The sequence below is a fragment of the Mirounga angustirostris genome, unplaced genomic scaffold, assembly GCF_029215605.1.
Source record: "Mirounga angustirostris isolate CCGP_5_RB_7025 unplaced genomic scaffold, mMirAng1.0.hap1 SCAF_11, whole genome shotgun sequence".
Classification (NCBI taxonomy): Eukaryota; Metazoa; Chordata; class Mammalia; order Carnivora; family Phocidae; genus Mirounga; species Mirounga angustirostris.
In genome coordinates, this window is record NW_026991719.1 from 94,881,151 (window position 1) to 94,903,725 (window position 22,575).

At 37.1% G+C, this 22,575-nt stretch overlaps 1 protein-coding gene across 1 annotated transcript; it reads right to left on the reverse strand.

The window, feature by feature from the left end:
• Positions 1-2,698: 2,698 nt before the first annotated feature.
• LOC123836816 (keratin, type II cytoskeletal 8-like) lies at positions 2,699-4,303 on the reverse strand. Its single transcript, XM_045865910.2, is given in 1 exon segment — positions 2,699-4,303. A coding segment is annotated over 1 exon segment (1,455 nt). The 5' UTR covers positions 4,245-4,303; the 3' UTR covers positions 2,699-2,789.
• Positions 4,304-22,575: the final 18,272 nt, after the last annotated feature.

Consider the following 22,575-nt stretch of genomic DNA (forward strand, 5'->3'; position numbering starts at 1 on the left):
AGTAAACTAGACTTGGAGTTAAATATCTGAGATAGAGACAAATCATAAAAGACATTCATTGAAACAAATAGATCAGTACCACTAAGAAATAAGACTCATGTCAGGAATAAGTTTCATCAAAATTTTATTTCCTCAAATATAATGGACATAATAGCTATCCCACAGCACCCTGTTTTGGGGACTTAATAAAGAGAACACTCATACTTTTTCCCTAAGTAACAAAATTATTAAATATTGACAGAACTCTGATAAAATCCTTTCAGACATGTCCACAAGCTGGAAAAACATGAATCATACTTATTCAACTATAAAGAAAAAAACCACAAATAATTGTTATAAGCACACGTTAAAAGTTTCTATGTGGTTTATGAGACATACTCTTACTACTTTATCAGCAACCTGGCCCAGAGTACCGCAATCCACTATGGAGGGAGCTCTGACATGCTAAGAGCTTGCAAGTCACTCCTCCCATCCTTACAAGAGAAAAGCTGAACAAACTGAGAATCAAAGAAGCCCATCAAAAACCTTGGTTTGCAGGAATACCACCCCATGAATAATGGAAGACAGGCAATCAGGAAAACCATCAATGACATCTGCTTACTTGAAGCAGAAACTGCTGGAGCCATAAACTGGCAAGAATGCTTAAATGGTAATTCTGATAGATTGTTAGAGGCTGAATGTGGATGAATGTGAAAGGAAGAAAAACTGAGGGCCATAGACTTAGGAGGGCCCTCACACTTCTGAGTTTAACCTTCAAGAATTCTATCAGTTTCTCTATCAGAAAAATCCTTTCATGTCTCTGGCAGAAGTAGGGGAACGTAACCATTCTGATATACACCCAGAGCATTCTCCATAAGAAAGAAAGGCCAGCTCTCCAGGGGAAAGACCTTTCTGGAGCCTTTTTCCACCTGAAGGGATGGCATTTCTCCCACTGCAGCCCCCTCTAGCCTTCTAGTTTCACCAAAGAAAAGGTGGGAGAGCTTTACAAGAAGAAACACTTGTGAAGATCATAGACCAAAGGCATAAACCTACTGAACAACTAATATTTAATCAGAAAATTATAGAAAGTTCTGTCTCCCCTACACATTACAATGACACCAATAGGACTGTAGTATACTAACTGTGGATTACTACTGAAAGAGTTACAAAACAGAGTATCTCTCTGAGAAGGAGTACTTCTAGAACCCCAACTCAAGAAGAAAAAACAAGGACACTGTAAGAATTTGATGCCTTCAGTATCTAGAGCTACACAAAACAAACAGTGTAATTCTTGGAAAAATTAACAAATTCTCATACTAAAGACCTCTTTATCTCAATTCTTCTCACCCAATGCATCCCTTCTGATTTTTAACAACAACAACAAAAAGTACCAGACATGCTGAAAAGAGAGAAGGAAAAACAGAGTCTGAAGAGACAAAGCAAGCATCAGAATCAGACTCAGGTATGACACAGATTTCAGAATTATCAGGGAATTTAAAATGACTATAATTAATATGCTAAGGGTTCTAATGAAAAAAAGCAGACATTCAAGAAATGATGAGTAATATAAGTAGAGAGATGAAAATTTCTGAAAAAGAATCAAAAAGCAGTGCTATGTATTAAAAACTCTGTAACACACATGAAGAATGTCTTTGTTGGGCTCATCAATTGAGTAGACATGGACAAGGAAAGAATTAGTGAGCCTGAAGATAGAGCAATAGAAATTTCTCAAGTTGAAATGTAAAGGAAAAAAGGAAAAAAACACTGGAACATCCAAAAATTTCAAAGGAAATAACTGAAATACCAGAAGAAGAAGAAGAAAATAAAAATAGAAAAGAAATATTTGAAGTAATAACATCTGAGGAATTTCTAAAATGATAGTCACTAAGTCATAGATCCAGGAAGTTCAGAAAATGCCAAATAGAATAAATACCAAAACACCACACCTAGGAGTATTTTATTCAAAGGACAGAAAAATAAAGACAAAGGAATATATTTTTAAAAGCAAAATTAGGATACCTTATCTATAGAAGGAAAAAAATGTACAAACAAGAAGAGAGTAGCATGAGATATTTAAAATGTTAAAAGAAAAAAATCCCCAGAATCCTATATCTAGTGAAATTATCCTTAAATATGAAGGCAAAGTAAAGCCTTTTGCAGACCCCACCTTAAAAAAACAAAAACAGGGCGCCTGGGTGGCTCAGATGGTTAAGCGTCTGCCTTCGGCTCAGGTCATGATCCCAGGATCCTGGGATCGAGTCCCGCATCGGGCTCCCTGCTAGGCGGGGAGCCTGCTTCTCCCTCTGCCTCTACCTCTCTCTCTCTGACTCTCATGAATAAATAAATAAAACATTAAAAAAACAACAACAACAACAACAGAATTTATCTCCAGTAGACTGGTCCTCCAAGAAATGTTTAAAGGAAATCTTCAGGGAGAAAGGAAATATTTTAGGTCTACCTGAAAGAAAGGAAGATCTACATAAAACAAAGGAAGAGCATCAGATAAGGAATAAATAGAGGCAAAATAAAATTTACTCCTTTCCATACTCTTGGTTTTCTTTTTTTTTTTTTTTTGGCAGAGTCGGTTGAGGCTTTATTTGGGAAAAGACACTTGAATCGGCTTTTAGTTGGGAGCATGGACAAGAGGGGGTACCCAGGGCAGAAGACTCCCCCCAAGGATAGGCTGAGGACTGGGGCTGAGTCTTAGGTGGCTCTCCCATTCCCGACACTCCCCGGCACAGCTCCTTTCCCCCCAAAGGCTCTATGGCAGCCGCAAGAGTAGGGAGGCTGGGAGGGACCACCATGGTTGTTCACTTGGATAGGACATCAGACGACTCAGACACCAGCTTCCCGTCACAGGTCTCGATCTTCTTCACGACCACAGCCTTGGAAGAGCCACTGCGGCTGAAGGAACCAGCAGGGCCAAAGCTGGACTGGAAGGAGCTCAGGCCATAGTTGAGGCCGGGGCTTGTGAGGCCTCCATAGGCCGAGCTCAGGCCACCTGAGCAGCCACTCGTGGTCTTAGTATGGATACTCATGTTCTGCATCCCAGACTCCAGCCGGCTCTCCTCGCCGTCCAGCAGCTTGCGGTAGGTGGCAATCTCGATGTCCAGGGCCAGCTTGACGTTCATGAGCTCCTGGTACTCGCACAGCCACTGGGCCATGTTCTGCTTGGCTCGCTGCAGGGCGGCCTCCAGCTCAGCCACCTTGGCATTGACGTCCTTAATGGCCAGCTCCCCGCGCTGCCTAGCATCAGCAATCGCCGCCTCCAGGGCAGCCCTCTGGTTTTTGAGGGCCTCGATCTCAGCCTGGAGTCGGCTGATGCTCCGGTTCATCTCAGAAATCTCCATCTTCGTGCGACGGAGGTCATCCCCGTGCTTCCCAGCCAGTGTCTGCAGCTCCTCGTACTTGATCTGGTACATGGTCTCGGCCTCAGCCCGGCTGCGATTGGCGATGTCCTCGTACTGGGCCTTGACCTCGGTGATGATGCTGTCCAGGTCCAGGGAGCGGCTGTTGTCCATGGACAGCACCACCGACGTGTCCGAGATCTGGGACTGCAGCTCACGGATCTCCTCTTCATACAGCTGCCTTAAGAAGCTGATCTCGTCGGTCAACCCTTCCAGGCGGGACTCCAGCTCTACCTTGTTCACATCCTTCTTGATGAGGACAAATTCATTCTCCATGTCTGCACGCTCTTTGATCTCCTCCTCATATTTATTCTTGAAGTCCTCCACCAGCCCCTGCATGTTGCCAAGCTCCACCTCCAGCTTCAGCTTCTCCTGGCCCAGGGTGTCCAGCTACCGCTGGAGGTTGCTGATGTAGCTCTCGAACATGTTGTCTATGTTGCTCCGAGCGGTTTTCTGCTGCTGTAGGAGGCTCCACTTGGTCTCCAGGATTTTGTTCTGCTGCTCCAGGTGCCTCACCTTGTCAACGAAGGAGGCACATTCGTTGTTGAGGGTCTTGATCTGCTCCTTCTCTTGGGTGCGCACAGCTTGGATGTTGGGGTCCACCTCCAGCTTAAGGGGGCTCAGCAGGCTCTGGTTCGCTGAGACAGCCGTGATGCCCCCCACGCCGCCGCCGTAGCCCCCGACCACACTCACGCTGCTGCTCGGGACACCCCGGAAGCTGCTGGGGCTGCCGCCCACCCGGGAGAAGGCAGAGGAGCTGATGCGGGAGCCAGGCCCGCTCGTGTAGGAGCAGCTGCTGAAGGCCCGGGGGCCGGAGGCGGACATCTTGTAGGACTTCTGGGTCACCCTGATGGACATGGTGGAGGCCGGAGTGGAGGCTGGAGTGGAGGCGAGTAGGCTAAACCTGACAGAGGTTCCAGAAGGAGCCGAGAAGCTGCTTCTAGGTGGGACCCATACTCTTGGTTTTCTAAAAGATAACTGTTTGCTTAAAATAATAATAGACACCATCTATTGGGTGATTATAGCCTATGAATAAATGAAATGAATGGCAGCAATATCATATGAGCCAGGAGGTAGGAATAGGGAACGCTTTGTTATAAAATATCTGCACTACATAAGAAATGGCATCATGCATTTTAAAGTAGACTTAGGGTTAGTTTAAATTGTATATTGCAATCACTAAAATATTGGCAGAGAATTATAACTGACACACTAAGAGAGGATATAAAATGTAATAATATAAAGTGCTCAGTTAAAACCAGAAAATGTTGAAACATAAGTCTCTGGTAATAAATAGAAACCAGTTACAGACATAGATAATATTAATTCAAATATATCAATAACTACTTTAAATATTTGTGATCCTAACACACCAATGAAAGATAAGATTGTCAGAGTGAATAAAAAAAATCACTCAACTATCTGTTTCCCACAAGACATGCATTTCAAATATAAAGACATATAGATAGAACATAAAGGGATGGAGAAAGATATATTATGCTAACACCAATCAAAAGAAAGCAAGAGTAGCTAATTAATAAAGACAAAAACTTCAGAAACAAGAAAAAATACTAAGGGTAAAGAAGGACACTACATAATGATAAAGGGGTCAGTTCTCCAAAAAGACCTAAGAATCCTAAGTGTGTGTGCACTTAAACACTAGGCATCAAAATATGCAAAGCAAACTGATAGTACCAAAAGGACAAATAGGGAAAACCATCATTATAGTTGGAGATTTTAATACCTCCTATCAGTTATTAATAGATCGAGCAGGCTGAAAAACCAAGAAGTATATAGTTCACGTGAATAGCACCATCAATCAAATTGATATAATTCCAATTTATGGAATACTCCAACAACAGCAAAATATACATTCTTTTCAAGTTCACATAGAACATTCAGAAGACAGACCACATCTATGCCATAAAATACACTTAATAAACTTAAAAGAAAATAGATTATAGGGGCGCCCGGGTGGTACAGTCATTTAAGTATCCAACTCTTGGTTTCAGCTCAGGTCGTAATTTCAGGGTCATGAGATCGAGCCCCATGCTGGGCTCCCGGCTCAGTGGGGAGTCTGCTTGAGTTTCTCTCTCCCTCTGCCCCTCCTGCTCGTGCTCTCTCTTTCTCTCAAATAAATAAATATTTTTTAAAAAGAAAATAAATTATAAAAAGTACGATCTCATACCACAATGAAATTAAACTAGAAATCAATAATGGAAAACATAGTTGGATACTCAAGTATTTGAATATTAAACCATATACTTTTAAACAACAAATGGGTCAAACAAGTCTCAAAGGAAATTTATAATATTTGAACAAAATAAAAATACTTGAACTGAAAAAAATCCGTATAAATTTGTGGGATGCAACAAAAGTAGTGCTTAGGGGGAGATTTATAGCATTAAGTGCATATATTACAAAAAAAATCTAAAACCTAAGCATATACCTTAAGAAACTAGAGGTGAAAAAGCAATTTAAGCCTTAAGCAAGTGGAAGAAAATAAATAATAAAAAACATTACAACAGAAATCAATAAAATTGGAAACAGGAAAATGATAAAGAAATTCAAAGAAACCAAATGTTGTTTTTTTGAAAAGATAAATAAAATCAATAAACTTCTAGCCAGGCTAATCAGGAACAAAACAAGACACAGACTTCTGATATAAGAAATAAAAGAGGGGTTATCATTTTTGGCCTCATGTACATTAAAAAGGATAACGAAAGAATACTTAGGAAAAAAAAAAGATGGTCACAATTTGATAATTTAGATGAAATGAACCAATTCCTTATAGACACAAACTACCAAAACTCACACAAGGAAAAATAGATAACAAGAAATTTATCTATCTAAAATAGAAAACAAAAAAAGAATCAATAATTAATAACCTAATAACCTTCCAAAAAAGAAATTACCTATCCCAGATGATGTCACCAGTAAATTCTAGCAAACTTTTAAGGAAGAAATGACGTTAATTCTTCACAATGTCTTACAAAAAATAGTAGCATAATGAACATTTTCGAACTCATTCTATGAAGCCAGCATTACTCTAATGTCAAAATCAGATAAAGAGATTACAAGAAAGAAAAGCGACAGACCGATATCTATAATTAACATAAATGTAAAAATCCTTAAGAAAATGTTAGCAAAATGAATCCAACAATGAATGTATTAAAAAATTATACACCATGACTAAATGGTCTGTGAAGCTGTTTCAACATTTAAAAATTAATCCCTTAATATAATCTACCACATCAACAGAGTAAAGAAGAAAAATCATATGATCATATTAATTGATGCAGAAAAAGCATTTGACAAAATCCACTACCCATTCATGGTAATAACTCTCAGCAAACTAGGAATAGAGGGGAAATTTCTCAATTTGATAAGAACATCTACAAAAAGCCTACAGGTAATATCATGGTTAATCAGAAAAAACTGGACACTTTTTCCCTGAGGTTGGGACTAAGGCAATATGTCTTTTCTCAACACATCTATTCAACATCATAATGAAAGCCTTAGCTAGTGCAATAAGACAAATAAAAACATGAAAGGTATACAGCTTGGAAAGGAAGAAATAAAACTATCTTTATTCATAGGTAACATCACTGTTTATGTAAAAAATCCCCCCAAAGAAGAACAAAAAATTTCTGGAACTACTGAGTATAACAAAGTTGCAGGATGCAAGGTTAATATGCTAAAGTCAGTTGCTTTCTTATATGCCATAAATTAACAAATAGAAATTTAAATTTAACAAAACAGTATGGTTGTTAATAGCACCTCCCCAAAATGAAATACTCAGGTATATATATAACAAAATATATACAGGAACTATATGCAGAAAGCCACAAAACACTGATATAAAAAAACAAAGATCTAATAAATGGAGAGAGGAATTGGAAAATGAATTGGAAGACTCAATATTGTTAAAATGTAAATTCTCCCCAAGTTGATCTGTAGATTCAACACAATCTGATTTAAAACCTCAGCGAGAAGATAGCAGGAGGGGAAGAATGAAGGGGGGGAAATCGGAGGGGTAGATGAACCATGAGATACAATGGACTCTGAAAAACAAACTGAAGGTTCTAGAGGGGAGGGGGGTGGGAGGATGGGGTAGCCTGGTGATGGGTATTGAGGAGGGCACATTCTGCATGGAGCACTGGGTGTTATGCACAAACAATGAATCATGGAACACTACATCTAAACCTAATGATGTAATGTATGGGGATTAACATAAGAATAAAAAAATAAAAATTAAAAAAAATAAAACCTCAGCGAGATATTTTTTAATTATTGACAAACTTAAATGGTAAGACAAAGAATGTAGAAAAGCCAATATAATATGAAGAACGGAGTTGGAAGACTCACATTATGTGATTACAAGACTTACACTAAGGTTACATTAATCAAGACACCATAATGTTGGATGAAAGAATAAATACATAGATCAGTGTATAAACAGCCTAGAATAGACCCATACAAATATAGTTAGCTGATCTTTGACAAAAGTGGATAGGTAATTCAATGGACAAAGGTAGTCTTTTCAATAAATTGTGCTAGAACAATTAGACACCCATATGCCAAAAAAAGAACCTAGATATATATTTTATATCTTACATAAACATGAACTTAAAATGGATCACAGGCCTACATGAGAAAAGCAAAACCTCTGACATTTCTAGAAGAAAACATAAGAGAAAATCTATATGACCTTGGGTTTGGTGCTGAGTTTTTAGATAGAATACTCAAAAGATGAGCCATCAAAGAAACAATTGATCAATTAGATTTTATCAAAATTGAAAACACATGCTCTGTAAAGAAAACTGTTAAGAGAATGAGAAGTCAAGCCACAGCCTGGAAGAAAATATTTGCAAAATGCATATCTGATAAAGGGTTTGTATCTAAAATATACAAACACTCAAAACTCAATAATAAGAATACAAGCAACTCTATTAAATAATGGGTAAAAAACATATTAGGGAGAGAATAGACAAATCTCCCATGCAAAGGAATTCTAATAATTTATGTAGATACTCTGCCTTCAAAGAGATAGGGAAAAAAAAACCCAACTCCTTAAGTGTGAACTACACCTTGTGATTTCCTTCCAAAGAGCATAGTATGGAGATGAAAGGCATCTTCACAGTGGAGACAACTGACCAACTCTACCTCAGCCAGGTGGTCAAGGTTAACAAAAGTGATGTGTCATGTTGATGGTCTGTACTCTTGATATGATGTGATGAGAATGGCACTTTGCCTTGTGTTCTTCCTGCCTAAAACTCATAACCCCAATGAGAAAAACATCAGACAAATTCCAGTAGGGGGGATTCCTGCAATATTCCTAACCAGTACCCCTCCAAATTCCCAAGATCATCAAAAACAAGGAAAGTCTGAGAAACTGTCACAGCCATGAAGAGCCTTAGGAGATAAGACAACTAAATGTAATGTGGTATCCTGGATGGAATTATGGATTAGTAAAATCCATGGAATATCAGTTTTATAACTGATAATACTAATTATGGAAATCATGGAAATACTATATATGGAACATTAGTAAGATGGTGGAATAGTAAAATAACTCTAATTAAAAAATGAAATCTGAATAAAGTATGGACTTAAATTAATAATATATCAATATTTGTTCATTAATATTGGGAAATAACCATACTAACATAAATGTTAGTAAGAGAGGGAAATGTGTGTAGTATGTGGGAACTCTCTGAATGATCTAGTCAATTTTTCTGTAAATCTAAAACTGTTCAAAAAATAAAGTCTATTACCTATAGAAAATTAACATAGATAAGCATCTGGCCTGAACAGAGAGCTTCTTCCCACCAGCACAAAATAAATTCCACAAAGTCCACCTCTTCAAAACAGTACCACCAAAAGGGGAAAAAAAAAAATCCTTAGATGTTAGAAATTCCCCAAGAGAACCCTCCTACACTTGTTGGTGGGAATGCAAGCTGGTGCAGCCACTCTGAAAAACAGTATGGAGGTTCCTCAAAAAGTTGAAAATAGAGCTACCCTATGACCCAGCAATTGCACTACTGGGTATTTACCCTAAAGATACAAATGTAGTGATCCGAAGGGGCAAGTGCACCCTGATGTTTATAGCAGCAATGTCCACAATAGCCAAACTATTGAAAGAGCCTAGATGTCCATCAACAGATGAATGGATAAAGAAGATGTGGTATATATATATACAATAGAATATTATGCAGCCATCAAAAAAATGAAATCTTGCCAATTGCAATGACATGGATGGAATTAGAGGGTATTATGCTAAACAAAATAAGTCAATCGGAGAAAGACAATTATCATATGATCTCACTGATAAGAGAAATTTGAGAAACAAGACAGAGGATCATAGGGGAAGGGAGGGAAAATGAAACAAGACGAAATCAGAGGGGGAGACAAGCCATAAGAGACTCTTAATCTCAGGAAACAAACTGAGGGTTGCTGGAGTGGAGGAAGGTGGGAGGGATGGGGTGGCTGGGTGATAGACATTGGGGAGGATATGTGCTATGGTGAGCGCTGTGAATTGTGTAAGACTGATGAATCACAGACCTGTACCCCTGAAAAAAATAATACATTATGTTAATAAAAAAAAAATTCCCACAAGAGTTTGATAGTTCATAATGCTAAATTTTTGCTCTATCTGCAAGGTATATTTTGAATGCATACAATTATTTTCTAATCTTTTCACCCTTTTGAAGTCAGTGGAACTTTATTCCAAATCCTTTTTGGTTTGTTTCATTTTCTGGAGGAAAAAAAAAAGGAACTGACTTCAAATCTAAGTTCTGCTACTTTTACTGGTTCTATGGCCTTGGAAAATTGATTTAACCAACCACCAGCAAAATAATAATAATAATCCTTTCCTTGCAGTATTATCATTGTGACTGGGGAAAATAATCATCCTTTCTCTTCATCTAATTTCTAAGGACAATGAATTCCCTTTAACTAACAAGTTAAAGTTTGTGATAATGAATGAGAAGACAAAGCAAAACAAAACAGTAAAGCCAAAGAGGCTCCCCAGATACTCAGTGGAGTTCAGGAGGAGACCAGGGAGCAGCTGCTGTTTGGATGGTATTTTGTGAATAAAACCTCCCTTTGACAATTCATCAAAAGGCTATGTAAAATGTTTAATGGCTTTTTATTTATATTTAGATTCCTGATTGATGTTTCTTTGAATGAAATATGAAGCGGTTCGGCTTCTTATATATAATAAGCACTCAGAAAAGTATCACTTAAAGGAAAAAAAAAAAAAGCCAGAACAGGGTCAAGTTGAAGAAGAGAGCTGGCAACACAGTGGGAGAAAAGTTACTGTTATCATGGCGAAAGCCACAATGATTAAGTTATTAATTAAAGGGTGCCTACTAGGAATAGAATTGATCTAGCAGGAGATAGCACAGCAACTCTAGTTTCCAGGGCAGAAGAACTCTGGCTTTTTCCCTTCAATATCAAGTTTATGGACATAATCCACCCTCAATGAATATAGGAGTTTTGTGAGGCTTTTTGGCATTGATCTAATATCTATAGTTTTATTTTTGTCATATATGTGCATTTTTTTCTGTTCATTCCTGTTTAGAGGCCCTCCTTTTACTGGACTTCAGGTTTCTATGTGGAGAGACATTAGTTACCATAATACTTCTGCCCTCTCTATAGGAGGAGGAGGAGTGATTTACTTGGTTAGTGAGTATAAGAGAGAGAATTGGATGGTTTTGGCTCCAGCATGTCTCTTTGGAGGATCCGTCTGACTACAAAGTAAGGACACGCTGCTCTGCTCTCAGCCACATAGAAGAGTAAGTGGTCCAATCTCGACATCTGTTAGAGGTGGTCTGGAAGTGTTTAAGCAGTGCCTGTGATCCTTCTGGGATGCAATAATAGAAAGTCATTTGTCAGTAGACAATCTAATGCATGCTCTCCAGTATCTCTTTATCTTATGTCTCCATTGATTTAGAATGTAGGAAATTGTTAAAAACGAGACAGGCCCAAAATGGAGTCACTTGTGCTAAGCCACATGTCACCAAACCAAGGCTTAATACTTAATGTAATTACAGCTTGGGCTCTCCCAGAAATAGAATCTTAAACCAGTCAATCAGGAATTACCTAATCAATACTGGTGAGGTAATCTGCCTGATAAAACTGCTATCCCCTAAAGGAAAGTGAACTTGCTACAACCAACCTACTTCTTGCTAGTATAACTTCCTTTCCCCATTCCTGCTGCTTATAAAAGCTTTCATTTTGTGCAGATCCTTGGAGCTCCTTTCTATCTGCTAGATGGGATGTTGCCGGATTGTCATGAATCATTGAATAGAGCCAATAAAATATTTAAATTTATTCACTTGTGTTGTTTAATGTTTATTTTTATTTTTTTAAGATTTTATTTATTTATTTGACAGAGAGAGACAGTGAGAGAGGGAACACAAGCAGGGAAAGTGGGGGAGGGAGAAGCAGGCTCCCCACTGAGCAGGAAGCCCGATGTGGGACTCGATCCCAGGACCCTGGGATCATGACCTGAGCCGAAGGCAGACGCTTAGGGACTGAGCCACCCAGGCGCCTCTTGAATTGTTTTTTTAAAACAAAGTTAAAGGATATGGCATTTATTGTTTCTATTCCAATGCAACTCTCCCCAAAATTACATCTTTATAAAAGAGCCCTTGCATCAAAATTGAGCCATGACTCTGCATTTCCATTTAGCCAATAGTTCCAGAACTATTGGCAAAGGGTATTATGCTGTGAAAGTTGACACTTCTGTTGGTGGCATAAAGACTGTCATGGGAAGGGTGTGCCAGATACGAGTGATGCATAATATGTAACTATAGATGATTGTCTATTAAACCAGATACCATAAATATAATTCTTGTCATCCAAATTCAGCACAACCTATAAAATATACTATTATGAGCAATGCAGTGACAGTGACAATGAAATACTATACTAACAAAGTGCTGAAAGCTGCCAGTAAGAAACAGTTCTGACCTACTTCTTTTTTAAAAATTTTATTCAATTTATTTAAACTAAAAAACAAACAAAAAGCAGTTCACCCATTTCTCCCGCTTCCTTGCAACCACCAGTCTGTTTTTTTTTAAGATTCCCTAAATAAGAAAGGTATATGGGATTTTTGTCTTTTTCTGTCTGAATTATTTCACTTAGCGTAATGCCCTTAAGGAACATCCATGTTGTCACAAATGTCAAGATTTCAGTCTTTTTAATGGTTGAATAATAGTCCACGTTCTTTATACATTTACCCATCAATGGACACTTAGGTTGTTTACTTTTCTTGGCTGTTGTAAATAACACTGCAATTTAACATAGGGGTACATATATCTTTTCTTTTTTTTTTTTAAGATTTTATTTATTTATTTGAGAGAGAGAATGAGAGAGAGCAAGCACATGAGAGGGGGGAGGGTCAGAGGGAGAAGCAGACTCCCCGCTGAGCAGGGAGCCCGATGCGGGACTCGATCCCGGGACTCCAGGATCATGACCTGAGCCGAAGGCAGTCGCTTAACCAACTGAGCCACCCAGGCGCCCCATATATCTTTTCAAATTAGTGTTTTTATTATTTTTAAATAAATACCCAGAAGTATAATTCTGGGATCATATGATAGTTGTATTTTTAATTTTTTAAAAACATTCCATATTGTTTTCCATGGTGGTTGCACCATTTCACATTCTCAACAACAGTGCACAAAGGTTCTCTTTTCTCCACATACTTGCCAACACTTGTTATTTCTTGTCTTTTATAATAGCCATTCTAACAAGTGTGAGATGGTATCTCATTATGGTTTTGATTTGCAGTTCCCTGATGATTAATAATGTTGAGCATTTTTTCATGTACCTCTTGGCCCTCTGCATGTCTCCTTTGGAAAAAAAATGTTTATTCAGATCTTCTGCCCATCTTTTAATTGGATTGTTTGGGTGTTTGTTTTTTGCCATTGAGTTGTATGAATTCTTTATATATTTGGACTATTAGACCCTATCAGATATGTGATTTGCAATTATTTTCTCCCATTCGGTATGTTGCCTTTCCATTTTGTTGATGGTTTCTTTTGCTGTATAGAAGCTTTGTAGTTTGATGTAGTCCCACTTGTTTATTTTTGCTTCTGTGGCTTTTGTTTTTGATGTCAGATTTTTAAAAGATCATCACCAAGACCTATGTCAAGGAGCTTCCCACCTATCTTTTCTTTTAGGAGTTTTATGGTTTTAGGTCTTAAATTTAGGTCTTTAATCCGTTTTGAGTTGATTTTTGTGCATGGTATAAGATAGTGATCCAGTTTCAATCTTTTCAATGTGACTGTCTAATTTTCCCAACACCATTTATTGAAGAAACTGTCTTTTCCCCATTGTATAGTCTTGGCTTCTGCTATAAATTTATCAACCACATATGTGTGGGTTTATTTCTGGGTTCTTTATTCTGTTCCATTGACCTATGTGTTTGCTTTTATGCCAATACTATACTATTTTAATTACTATAGCTTTATAATGTAGTTTGAAATCAGGGACATGATGCCTTCAGCTTTGTTCTTCTTTTTCCAGATTGCTTTAGCTATTTAGAGTCTTTTATGGTTTGATACAAACTTTAGGATTGTTTGTTCTGTATCTGTGAAAAATACCACTGGAATTTAGATAGGGAATACATTAAATCTATATATTACCTTGGGTAGCTACCAATAAGAGACATTTCTGACCTATTTAGAATTTAGTATTGCATATCATTCTTCATAATCCCTACCACAGTGCCAGGCACAAGATAATCCCTTCAAAACACATCAAATTGGATTGCTTTGTCTCTATTAATGCACAATGGTTTTATTTATACTACTTCTGAAGCAGTGTAACCCAATACTTAAAACTAGAAGTAAATAATTTATCTATAAAAGCCAAAGACAGGCAACATGCTGTTGGTACATTTGAACAATGATGGTTTCTTACTCTCTTTTTCCATTCTTATCTTAATGGTAAATGTTTACTCATCTCTCAAAGTCATGCTCATATATCACTTTCCTTATGCAGTCTTTCTTTCTTTCTTTTCTTACTATCCCCCTCTCAATGAATTATTATCTATATTATGTCAATATGATGTCAATATGATACGCATATATTTATTATCACATTATCCCTTTGTGTTGTAATGAATTGTTTACATGTGTGTTTTCCACACTGGATTATGACTTTTTCAAATGTAAAAATTATTTCTTGTTTGTTGTGTGTCCCAGTGCTTCTTATATGGTCAGTTTCATAAATGAGAGTCAATAAATGTTTGTTGAGTTACAAACTTCTAGGCTCAAGAGATACCACCATTGTATCTACCCAAAGAAAATGAAAACACTAATTCAAAACTATATATGCCTCCCTATATCTATTGCTACATGAGTTACGATAGCCAAGATGTGGAAACAATCTAAGTGTCCATCAACAGACAAATAGATAAGGAATATGTGGAGATATATATATATATATATGTGTGTGTGTGTGTGTTATATTATCTGTTTGTCTGATGATATATACATATATATATATATCCAATGCAGCCATAAAAAAGGATGACATTGTGTCATTTGAGACAACAAGGACCTACAGGGTATGATGCTAAATGAAATAAGTCAGACTGAGAAAGACAAATACCATATGATTTCACTCATAAGTGTAACCCAATTTCACTCATACGTGAAATGAATACATAAAAAATGAATACATAAAAAAGAGACTCAGACCTATAAATACAGAGAACAAACTGATGGCTGCCAGGGAGGTTGGGCAAAATGGGTGACGGGGAGTGGGAGATGCAGGCTTCCATTTATGGAATGAATAAGTCAAGGGAATAAAAGGAACAGGATAAGGAACATAGTCAATGATATTGTAATAGCATTGTGTGGTGACAGATGGGAGTTACACTTGTGGTGAACATAGCGTAATGTATAAACTTGTGGAACCACTATGTTGTACACCTGAAACTAATGTAACATTGTGTGTCAACTAGACTCAAAACAAAAATTAGAGATACCACCATTTTCCACCCATATTTAGGCAAGCAACACATTTTCCTTTGACTTAAGAGTTATTTGATCGATTAGTGGCTATATCTGATTGGTAGGTGTGGTAAATACAGATAAAACTCATTAACTTTGTAAGAATAAAATTCAGGTTCTTGTGAATATAACTTACATATTTATTATTTATAGTTTTATGATACTGACCTTATGTATTCCTGCAAGATAGATTTCAATGATCAAACCACACTGTTCTTACTAGTCTCCCTGGTGAAGGGATTGTTTGCAGTGCAACCAGTGACACAGAAATAGGATGAGGAGGGGCGCCTGGGTGGCTCAGTTGGTTAGGCGACTGCCTTCGGCTCAGGTCATGATCTCAGGGTCCTGGGATCGAGTCCCGCATCGGGTTCCCTGCTCAGTGCAGAGCCTGCTTCTCCCTCTCCCTCTGCCACTCCCTCTGCTTGTGCTCTTCTGTCTATCTCGCTGTCAAATAAATAAATAAAATCTTTAAAAAAAAAAAAAGAAATAGGATGAAGCAAAGGCAAAATGCGCCACAGAGGGACTAAATCCATGACTAGGCCCTGATTACTTCACAGCTTTAGCTCAAGGGCCACCAACCAAATGGTCAATACCTATCAGTACTATCAAGTGCTTACTACTTACTTCTTTTCCTCCTTACTTTACCCATAAAAAAGAGATAATAACCTATTTCATAGAATTATTGAGAGATTAAATAATATCATACTTGTACTTACAATAGTACTTGTATGTGGTAAAACTTGTTTATTATTAACATAACAATAAAAAAATTAAAAAAAATTGTTTATTATTTTCCATACTGAGTGATTCCTCAAGTTGGTGGCAATGACTCTGCCTTCTTTTATAAGCTTTTTGAGATTTTCAGCAAGTAGGGAAATCTCCAGAAAGAGTTCCTACCCAACCCCTTCTCCTCATGGAATTTGCTGTCTTATGTGCCATCCACACTTTTGGAACTTAGCTCAATATCCACTCACAACTCCAAATGATCTCAAAGATTTAGATTAGGGTATGATGATCTAACCACTCTTCCCAAGCACAAAGTTAAGCCAGTTATTATATGCTTGACCTGAAGAAATTTAATGCTCAATAACTTACTTAGAAAAGAAGGCAGGAACACTGAATTCAATTAATTGAATTAATTAAGAATTGAAGATGATAGGGACACTGAATTAATTTAATATTGATGGAATCAACCATAAAGTTGCTTATTTGTATATCAAAATAGAATTTGAGCATCTTGGAAGCATGTCAGTTGCTGCCTGGTAAATGTGATATATTTCTTTAAGCTTAGTTCTTCACAGAGTGCATTTTGCATGGTTATTAAGTATACCACAATAAAATGGGACAAGTACCCTGATTACTATGCTACTTTGAATAAAATTAATTTAGTATGACTTAAGCATATGGATCTGAAATAAATTAATGCCAACATTTCTTATATATTGCCTTTTATGCACCCATTCTGTCTAATGTTAAATTTCTCCAGAAGCTTTGAAAAGTATCCAGAGGTGCAATATTAATGGTGACATTTTGTTTATTACAAAAGCCCATTAAAACATTGTTGGTCATTTCAAATAAAATAGAAGAGTGTAGGGAAGGAGAACAGTCAGAGAGATATATTAATTAGTAGCTTATTAGAAAGGCTCTAGACACTGAACTTGAAAAATTTTTAGAAAGACCAGCTCTCTTAACTCTGCAAGTGCTATTGGGAATTCCAAAAATAGGAATTGCTGGTTTGCTAAATGGATAATGTAGAAAACATTGTACAAACACTATTCTGGTCCTCTATAGTGCTGGATTATGCAAAGGAATAAGGCAAACAGATTATTATTGCATTTTTAAAATTTCAGTGACAATTGGGTTTTGTTTTACCTTATGATAACTAAATCCTCACAAAAATGATTTGTTTAAATAGGTGTTTTGTGATAGAGTGATAACCAGGTTTAAGTAATCATAGAAGCAGCTTAATTTAATATTGTTTTACAAATATACTGAGGTTATTTGGATGCATATTTTGCTCAAGCACAAGATAAAACCCCAAATTCCTAGTAAAAACATGGTGATGCTGTGATGACAGTAACAGATAATTACAGATGCTGTTCGTTTCTTAACCATCCCATCACTAAAAATGAAAATTTTAAACATCTCAGTAAAGCAAAAATTAGGGAGGGGACATGGGCTATTGCACACATGTATTTTTCCATTCATGTTTTCCAGGCTTTCTATGGCAATGAATGATCATACAGTCACTTGTCTCATTTATTTGACAAACATTTTTTGAGGATTTACTATATGCCAAGGCATATATTATGATATATTCATGTGAAGATTGTATGAATTTATTTTTTTAAAAAAAGATTTTATTTATTTATTTGACAGAGAGACACAGAGAGAGAGGGAACACAGGCAGGGGGAGTGGGAGAGGGAGAAGCAGGCTTCCCGCTGAGCAGGGAGCTCGATGCAGGGCTCGATCCCAGGACCCCGGGATCATGACCTGAGCCGAAGGCAGATGCTTAATGACTGAGCCACCCAGGCGCCCCAAGATTATATAATTTAAATACAAAATTTCTGCTTTTTAAGATCTCATTATCTAGTTTCTAGGTCATCATAAAAATCGTTAGCCAAGTTTGGTCAAAATCAGTCAATAACTTTATTATCTAGCATACCAATTGTGCTTTAAATACTTAGCAATGATAGGTGCAATATAAAAAGAGAAAGACAAGAAGACATAGCTAAGAACCAGAAATATAACAAAAATGAAAGGAAGTTAAATTTGCTGTTCTCTGGGGCATGTATTGTGGGCCAGGAGTTTGGCTACTCAAGTGTATTAAAGACAAAAGGTGTTCCATATGAAATGGGATCAATGTCAGTTTCTCATCATAAAGCCAGGGTTTGAGGAGGTGGCACCCTATCTATTCATTAAAGGTAGGAGAGATCTTCAAGTAGCTTTACCAAACATGTTTAAATACATGCATGTAGAGGCTGGTTCAAGATGACAATATAGGAAGACTGAACTCACCTCCTCCACAGAACGCCCCAAATTATACCTATGAATAGAACGATTCCTCCTGAAGAAGAACTGAGGGCTGACCCGACAGCTACTAATCAACCAAAGACAGAGAGAATGCCAAGAGAACAGCAAGAGAGACGGTGTGGAATCCACAGGTTTTCTTATATATTGCCGTTGAGAGTATAAATTGGTATAGCTATCTAGAAAACCACTCCGGTATTTTTATAAAGATGAATATTGGGCGCCTGGGTGGCTCAGTTAGTTAAGCATCTGCCTTCAGCTCAGGTCACGATCCCAGGGTCCTGGGATCGAGTCCTGCATTGGGCTCCCTGCTCGGTGGGGAGCCTGCTTCTCCCTCTGCCTGCCGCTCCCCCTGTTGGTGCTCTCTCTCTCTCTCTCTCAAAAATAAATTAATTAAAAATTTTTAAAAAGGATGAATATTTACATACTTTATAAATCAGCAATAACATGAGAACTCTTGCACACGTGTGCCAGAGACATTTACAAGAATATTTGTAGCAGCACTGTTGCATGTAATAAAAAAAAAGTCAAACAAAAAATGAAATATCCAAATGCTTAGTGACTGAAGAATGGATAAATTATGGTATATTTACTTTGGCTCAGGTCATGATCTCAGGGTCCTGGGATCCTGCCCCACATCAGGCTCCCTGCTCAGCGGGGAGTCTGCTTCTCCCTCTCCCTCTCCCTCTGTGCTCCCCCTCTCTCTGTATCTCTCCAATAAATAAATAAATAAAAATAAAAGAACTAAATGTATAAAACAATACAAGTTTAAGCATATATATACATACAATGAAACACATAAAAATAGCATTGAGAGTACAGGCTACTTTTGGGTCAAAGGGGATGGGATAAAGGAGTAGTACATAGTGTATATTATAATTGACAAACAGATAATAATAAATACAACTCATTGTTTCCATATTAGCAAATGAAAGGGAAGGAGTTCATATAGAACAATATCAATCTAAGCTAAGGTAAGGAATGGAGAATGTAAAAAGAATAAAGGAATGATAGATTGAAATGTTAAAATACAATTCAAAATAGGGGTGCCTGGGTGACTCAGTCAGTTAAGCTGCCAACTCTGGATTTTGACTCAGGTCATGATCTCAGATTCCTGGGATCGAGCCCCACATCAGGCTCCGTGCTCAGTGGGGAGTCTCCTTCAGGATTCTCCTTCTCCCTCTCTCTCTGTCCCTCTCCCTGCTTGCACATTCTATCTCTCTCCTGAAATAAATAAATCTTTAAAAATATATATCCAATTTGAAATATATCCATATTGAAAATAAATGCAAAAGGATTAAACCTGCCTATTGGAAACAGAGATTAATTGATTTATTTTTTTAAAGCCAGAAAACTGTTGCCATAAAGAGACATACTAAAATAAACTGTCACAGGAAGGTTAAAATTAAGAATAGTTAAAAAAATTTATACTAGGTAAATACTAGCCAAAAAAATGGCACAAAAATGTTAACACTTAAAATATATAAAATTTGAAAAACCATTCATAGTGATAGAGGTTTACAGTATGATAATAAAAAAATAAAATCAACCAAAAGGATGTATTAGTATGAACTCATATGCATCCAGTACCATTGCGTGTGTGTGTATGTATGTGTGTGTTGATAAACCTGGACATAAAAGTTGACAAATTCATAATTATAGTTGAATATATTTAAGTCATTTGTATAAAAAAGATAGATCAAACAAAATGTAAGTAAACATAAAGATTTTGAGCAGTAGCAGAAATAAATTTGATCTAAAATATAACACAACACATATTATCTTTCCCAGTACACATTGAATGTTGTTTTCTAAAAAGAAAAAAACAGGGACGCCTGGGTGGCTCAGTCGGTTAAAAAAGAAAAAACACAGTGTGCTGGGTTTAAGTGAATTTTCAGGAAATTTCAAAGAGTCGCTATCATGCAAATTGTAGTCTGAAAACATTGCATTAAATGGGAAATACAGAGTCTAACTATAGGGGAAAAACATGTTTAGTGAGTTTAAAACTCACTTCAAAACAATGAAAGTACCACATATCAAAACTGAAGTGGTACTTACAGGTAAATGTACAATATTAAGTCTATATATTTAAAAACAAAAAAAAAAATAGAGAAAATAATTGAGTAGAGTATTGAAGTAAATAAGCCAGGAGAAGAACCAAACAGGGGTGGGGGTGGGGGAGCATGAGGTAAGTAAAAAAAAAAAAAAAAAGAAAAAAAAGAAAATTCAACTACTAGAAACACCACCAAAAACCTCTTGAGAATATCAGTAAAACTGAGGGTGACATTTCCAAAGTGTTAATAAATAAACACATTGAATATGATTTGGAGAAAATTATTGTGAGCTGAAAACAGAATTATCTATATCCAATTAGAATAGACGCCCAGATAACCCCTAAGCCTTGAGAATAACTTTTTTATGCCCAGAAACAATAAGAAGAGAGAATGAACCCGTAGTTAAAAAAAAAAAAAAAAAAAAAAAAAAAAAAATTCAGCATTCTGATAAAGCCATCATATTGCCACTTCACAACTTCAATGTATCTAGGACCTTTAACATTTCACGGAGTGATTTCATATAGATGATTTCATTTTTAGAAATTAAGAATCACAGGATGTGCATCTGTCATAGGTGTGAAAATGCCTATAAGTGTCCTTGAAAGGGAGTTACAATCCGCTGCCGGTTCTTGCAGCCTTCCTGAAGAAAAGGGCAGCAATTCAGTATTCATAAATATGCTTTCCCTTGAAGTAAATGCAGTAACAAGATTAGGTAGATAGATATACCGTAGCTATTAAGGTGTCAAAAGTGAACTCCATGGGCGCCTGGGTGGCTCAGTCGTTAAGCGTCTGCCTTCGGCTCAGGTCATGATTCCAGGGTCCTGGGATCGAGCCCCACATCGGGCTTCCTGCTTGGTGGGAGGCCTGCTTCTCCCTCTCCCACTCCCCCTGCTTGTGTTCCCTCTCTCGCTATCTCTCTCTGTGTCAAATAAATAAATAAAATCTTTAAAAAAAAAAAGTGAACTCCATAAATTATAAGCTCAACATTACTAAGCTAGACCACTTTCAGAAGTTCATTTTTCTAATCTTAAAATTCATCCTAAAAACAGTAACAGGAGGATTTCTGTTTACCTGCTGCATTAAAACTTAAGAGCGTTTTACTCGTTCATTTGGGACAATTTAACAAAGAGGAAGTTCAAGGCAATAATGCGTTATAGAAACTGCTAGTGCATAGCAAACTAGCTATTGGGATAAATTGATTATAAGGCATGGACTTTGTTTGTAACAAAATGTTTTTTACAAAATATTCATTTTTTTTTTTTTGTCTTAAAAGCGATTTTGCAATCCGAGGAATCCTTGATAGTATATATGAATAAAATCATTGCTTATATTTTAATCTTCCACAGCAGGGAGTCTGCTTGTCCCTCCGCGTACCCCCCTCCCCCAGCTCGTGCTCTCTCTGTCTCTCTCTCAAACACATAAAAAAATCTTTAAAAAAATATCCTAAGTTGAAAATGCATTTACTCCACCTAACCTACTGAGCATCGTAGCTTAGCCTCGCCTACTTGAAATGTGCTCAGAACACTTACACTAGCCCACAGGTAAGCCAAATGATCTAACAGAAAGCCTATTTTATGACAAAGTGTTGACTATCTTATGTAATTTATTGAATGCTGTACTGGTTGTAGGTCCTCGTGATGGCGTGGCGAACTGGAAATTGCCACTGCCCAGCATCACAAGAGAGTATCATATTGCTAGCCCAGCACAGGATCAAAATTCCAAATTTGACGTAGTCTCTACGGAATGTGTATCACTTTGGCACCATTGTAAAGGTGAAATATTGTAAGTCAAATCATCATAAGTCAGGGACTGTCTATATAATGTAATGGAGTTTGATTAAGCACACACACGTGCACACACACACACAGTCACTGTGATCTCCTTCATGGAACACAACAGTTATGTGAAAAAAAAAAAAGGTAAGAGCACATTATTTTTCCCAGACTCAGAGAAGTAATTGGAAAAGATACCCAAAAATGTAAACAGTGGGTTGTTTTATTTTCTTGTACTTCTAGTGTTGGTCAATATTTTGACAGTAACTGTGAACAGTAAGCATGTGGTTAAGGCATATACTA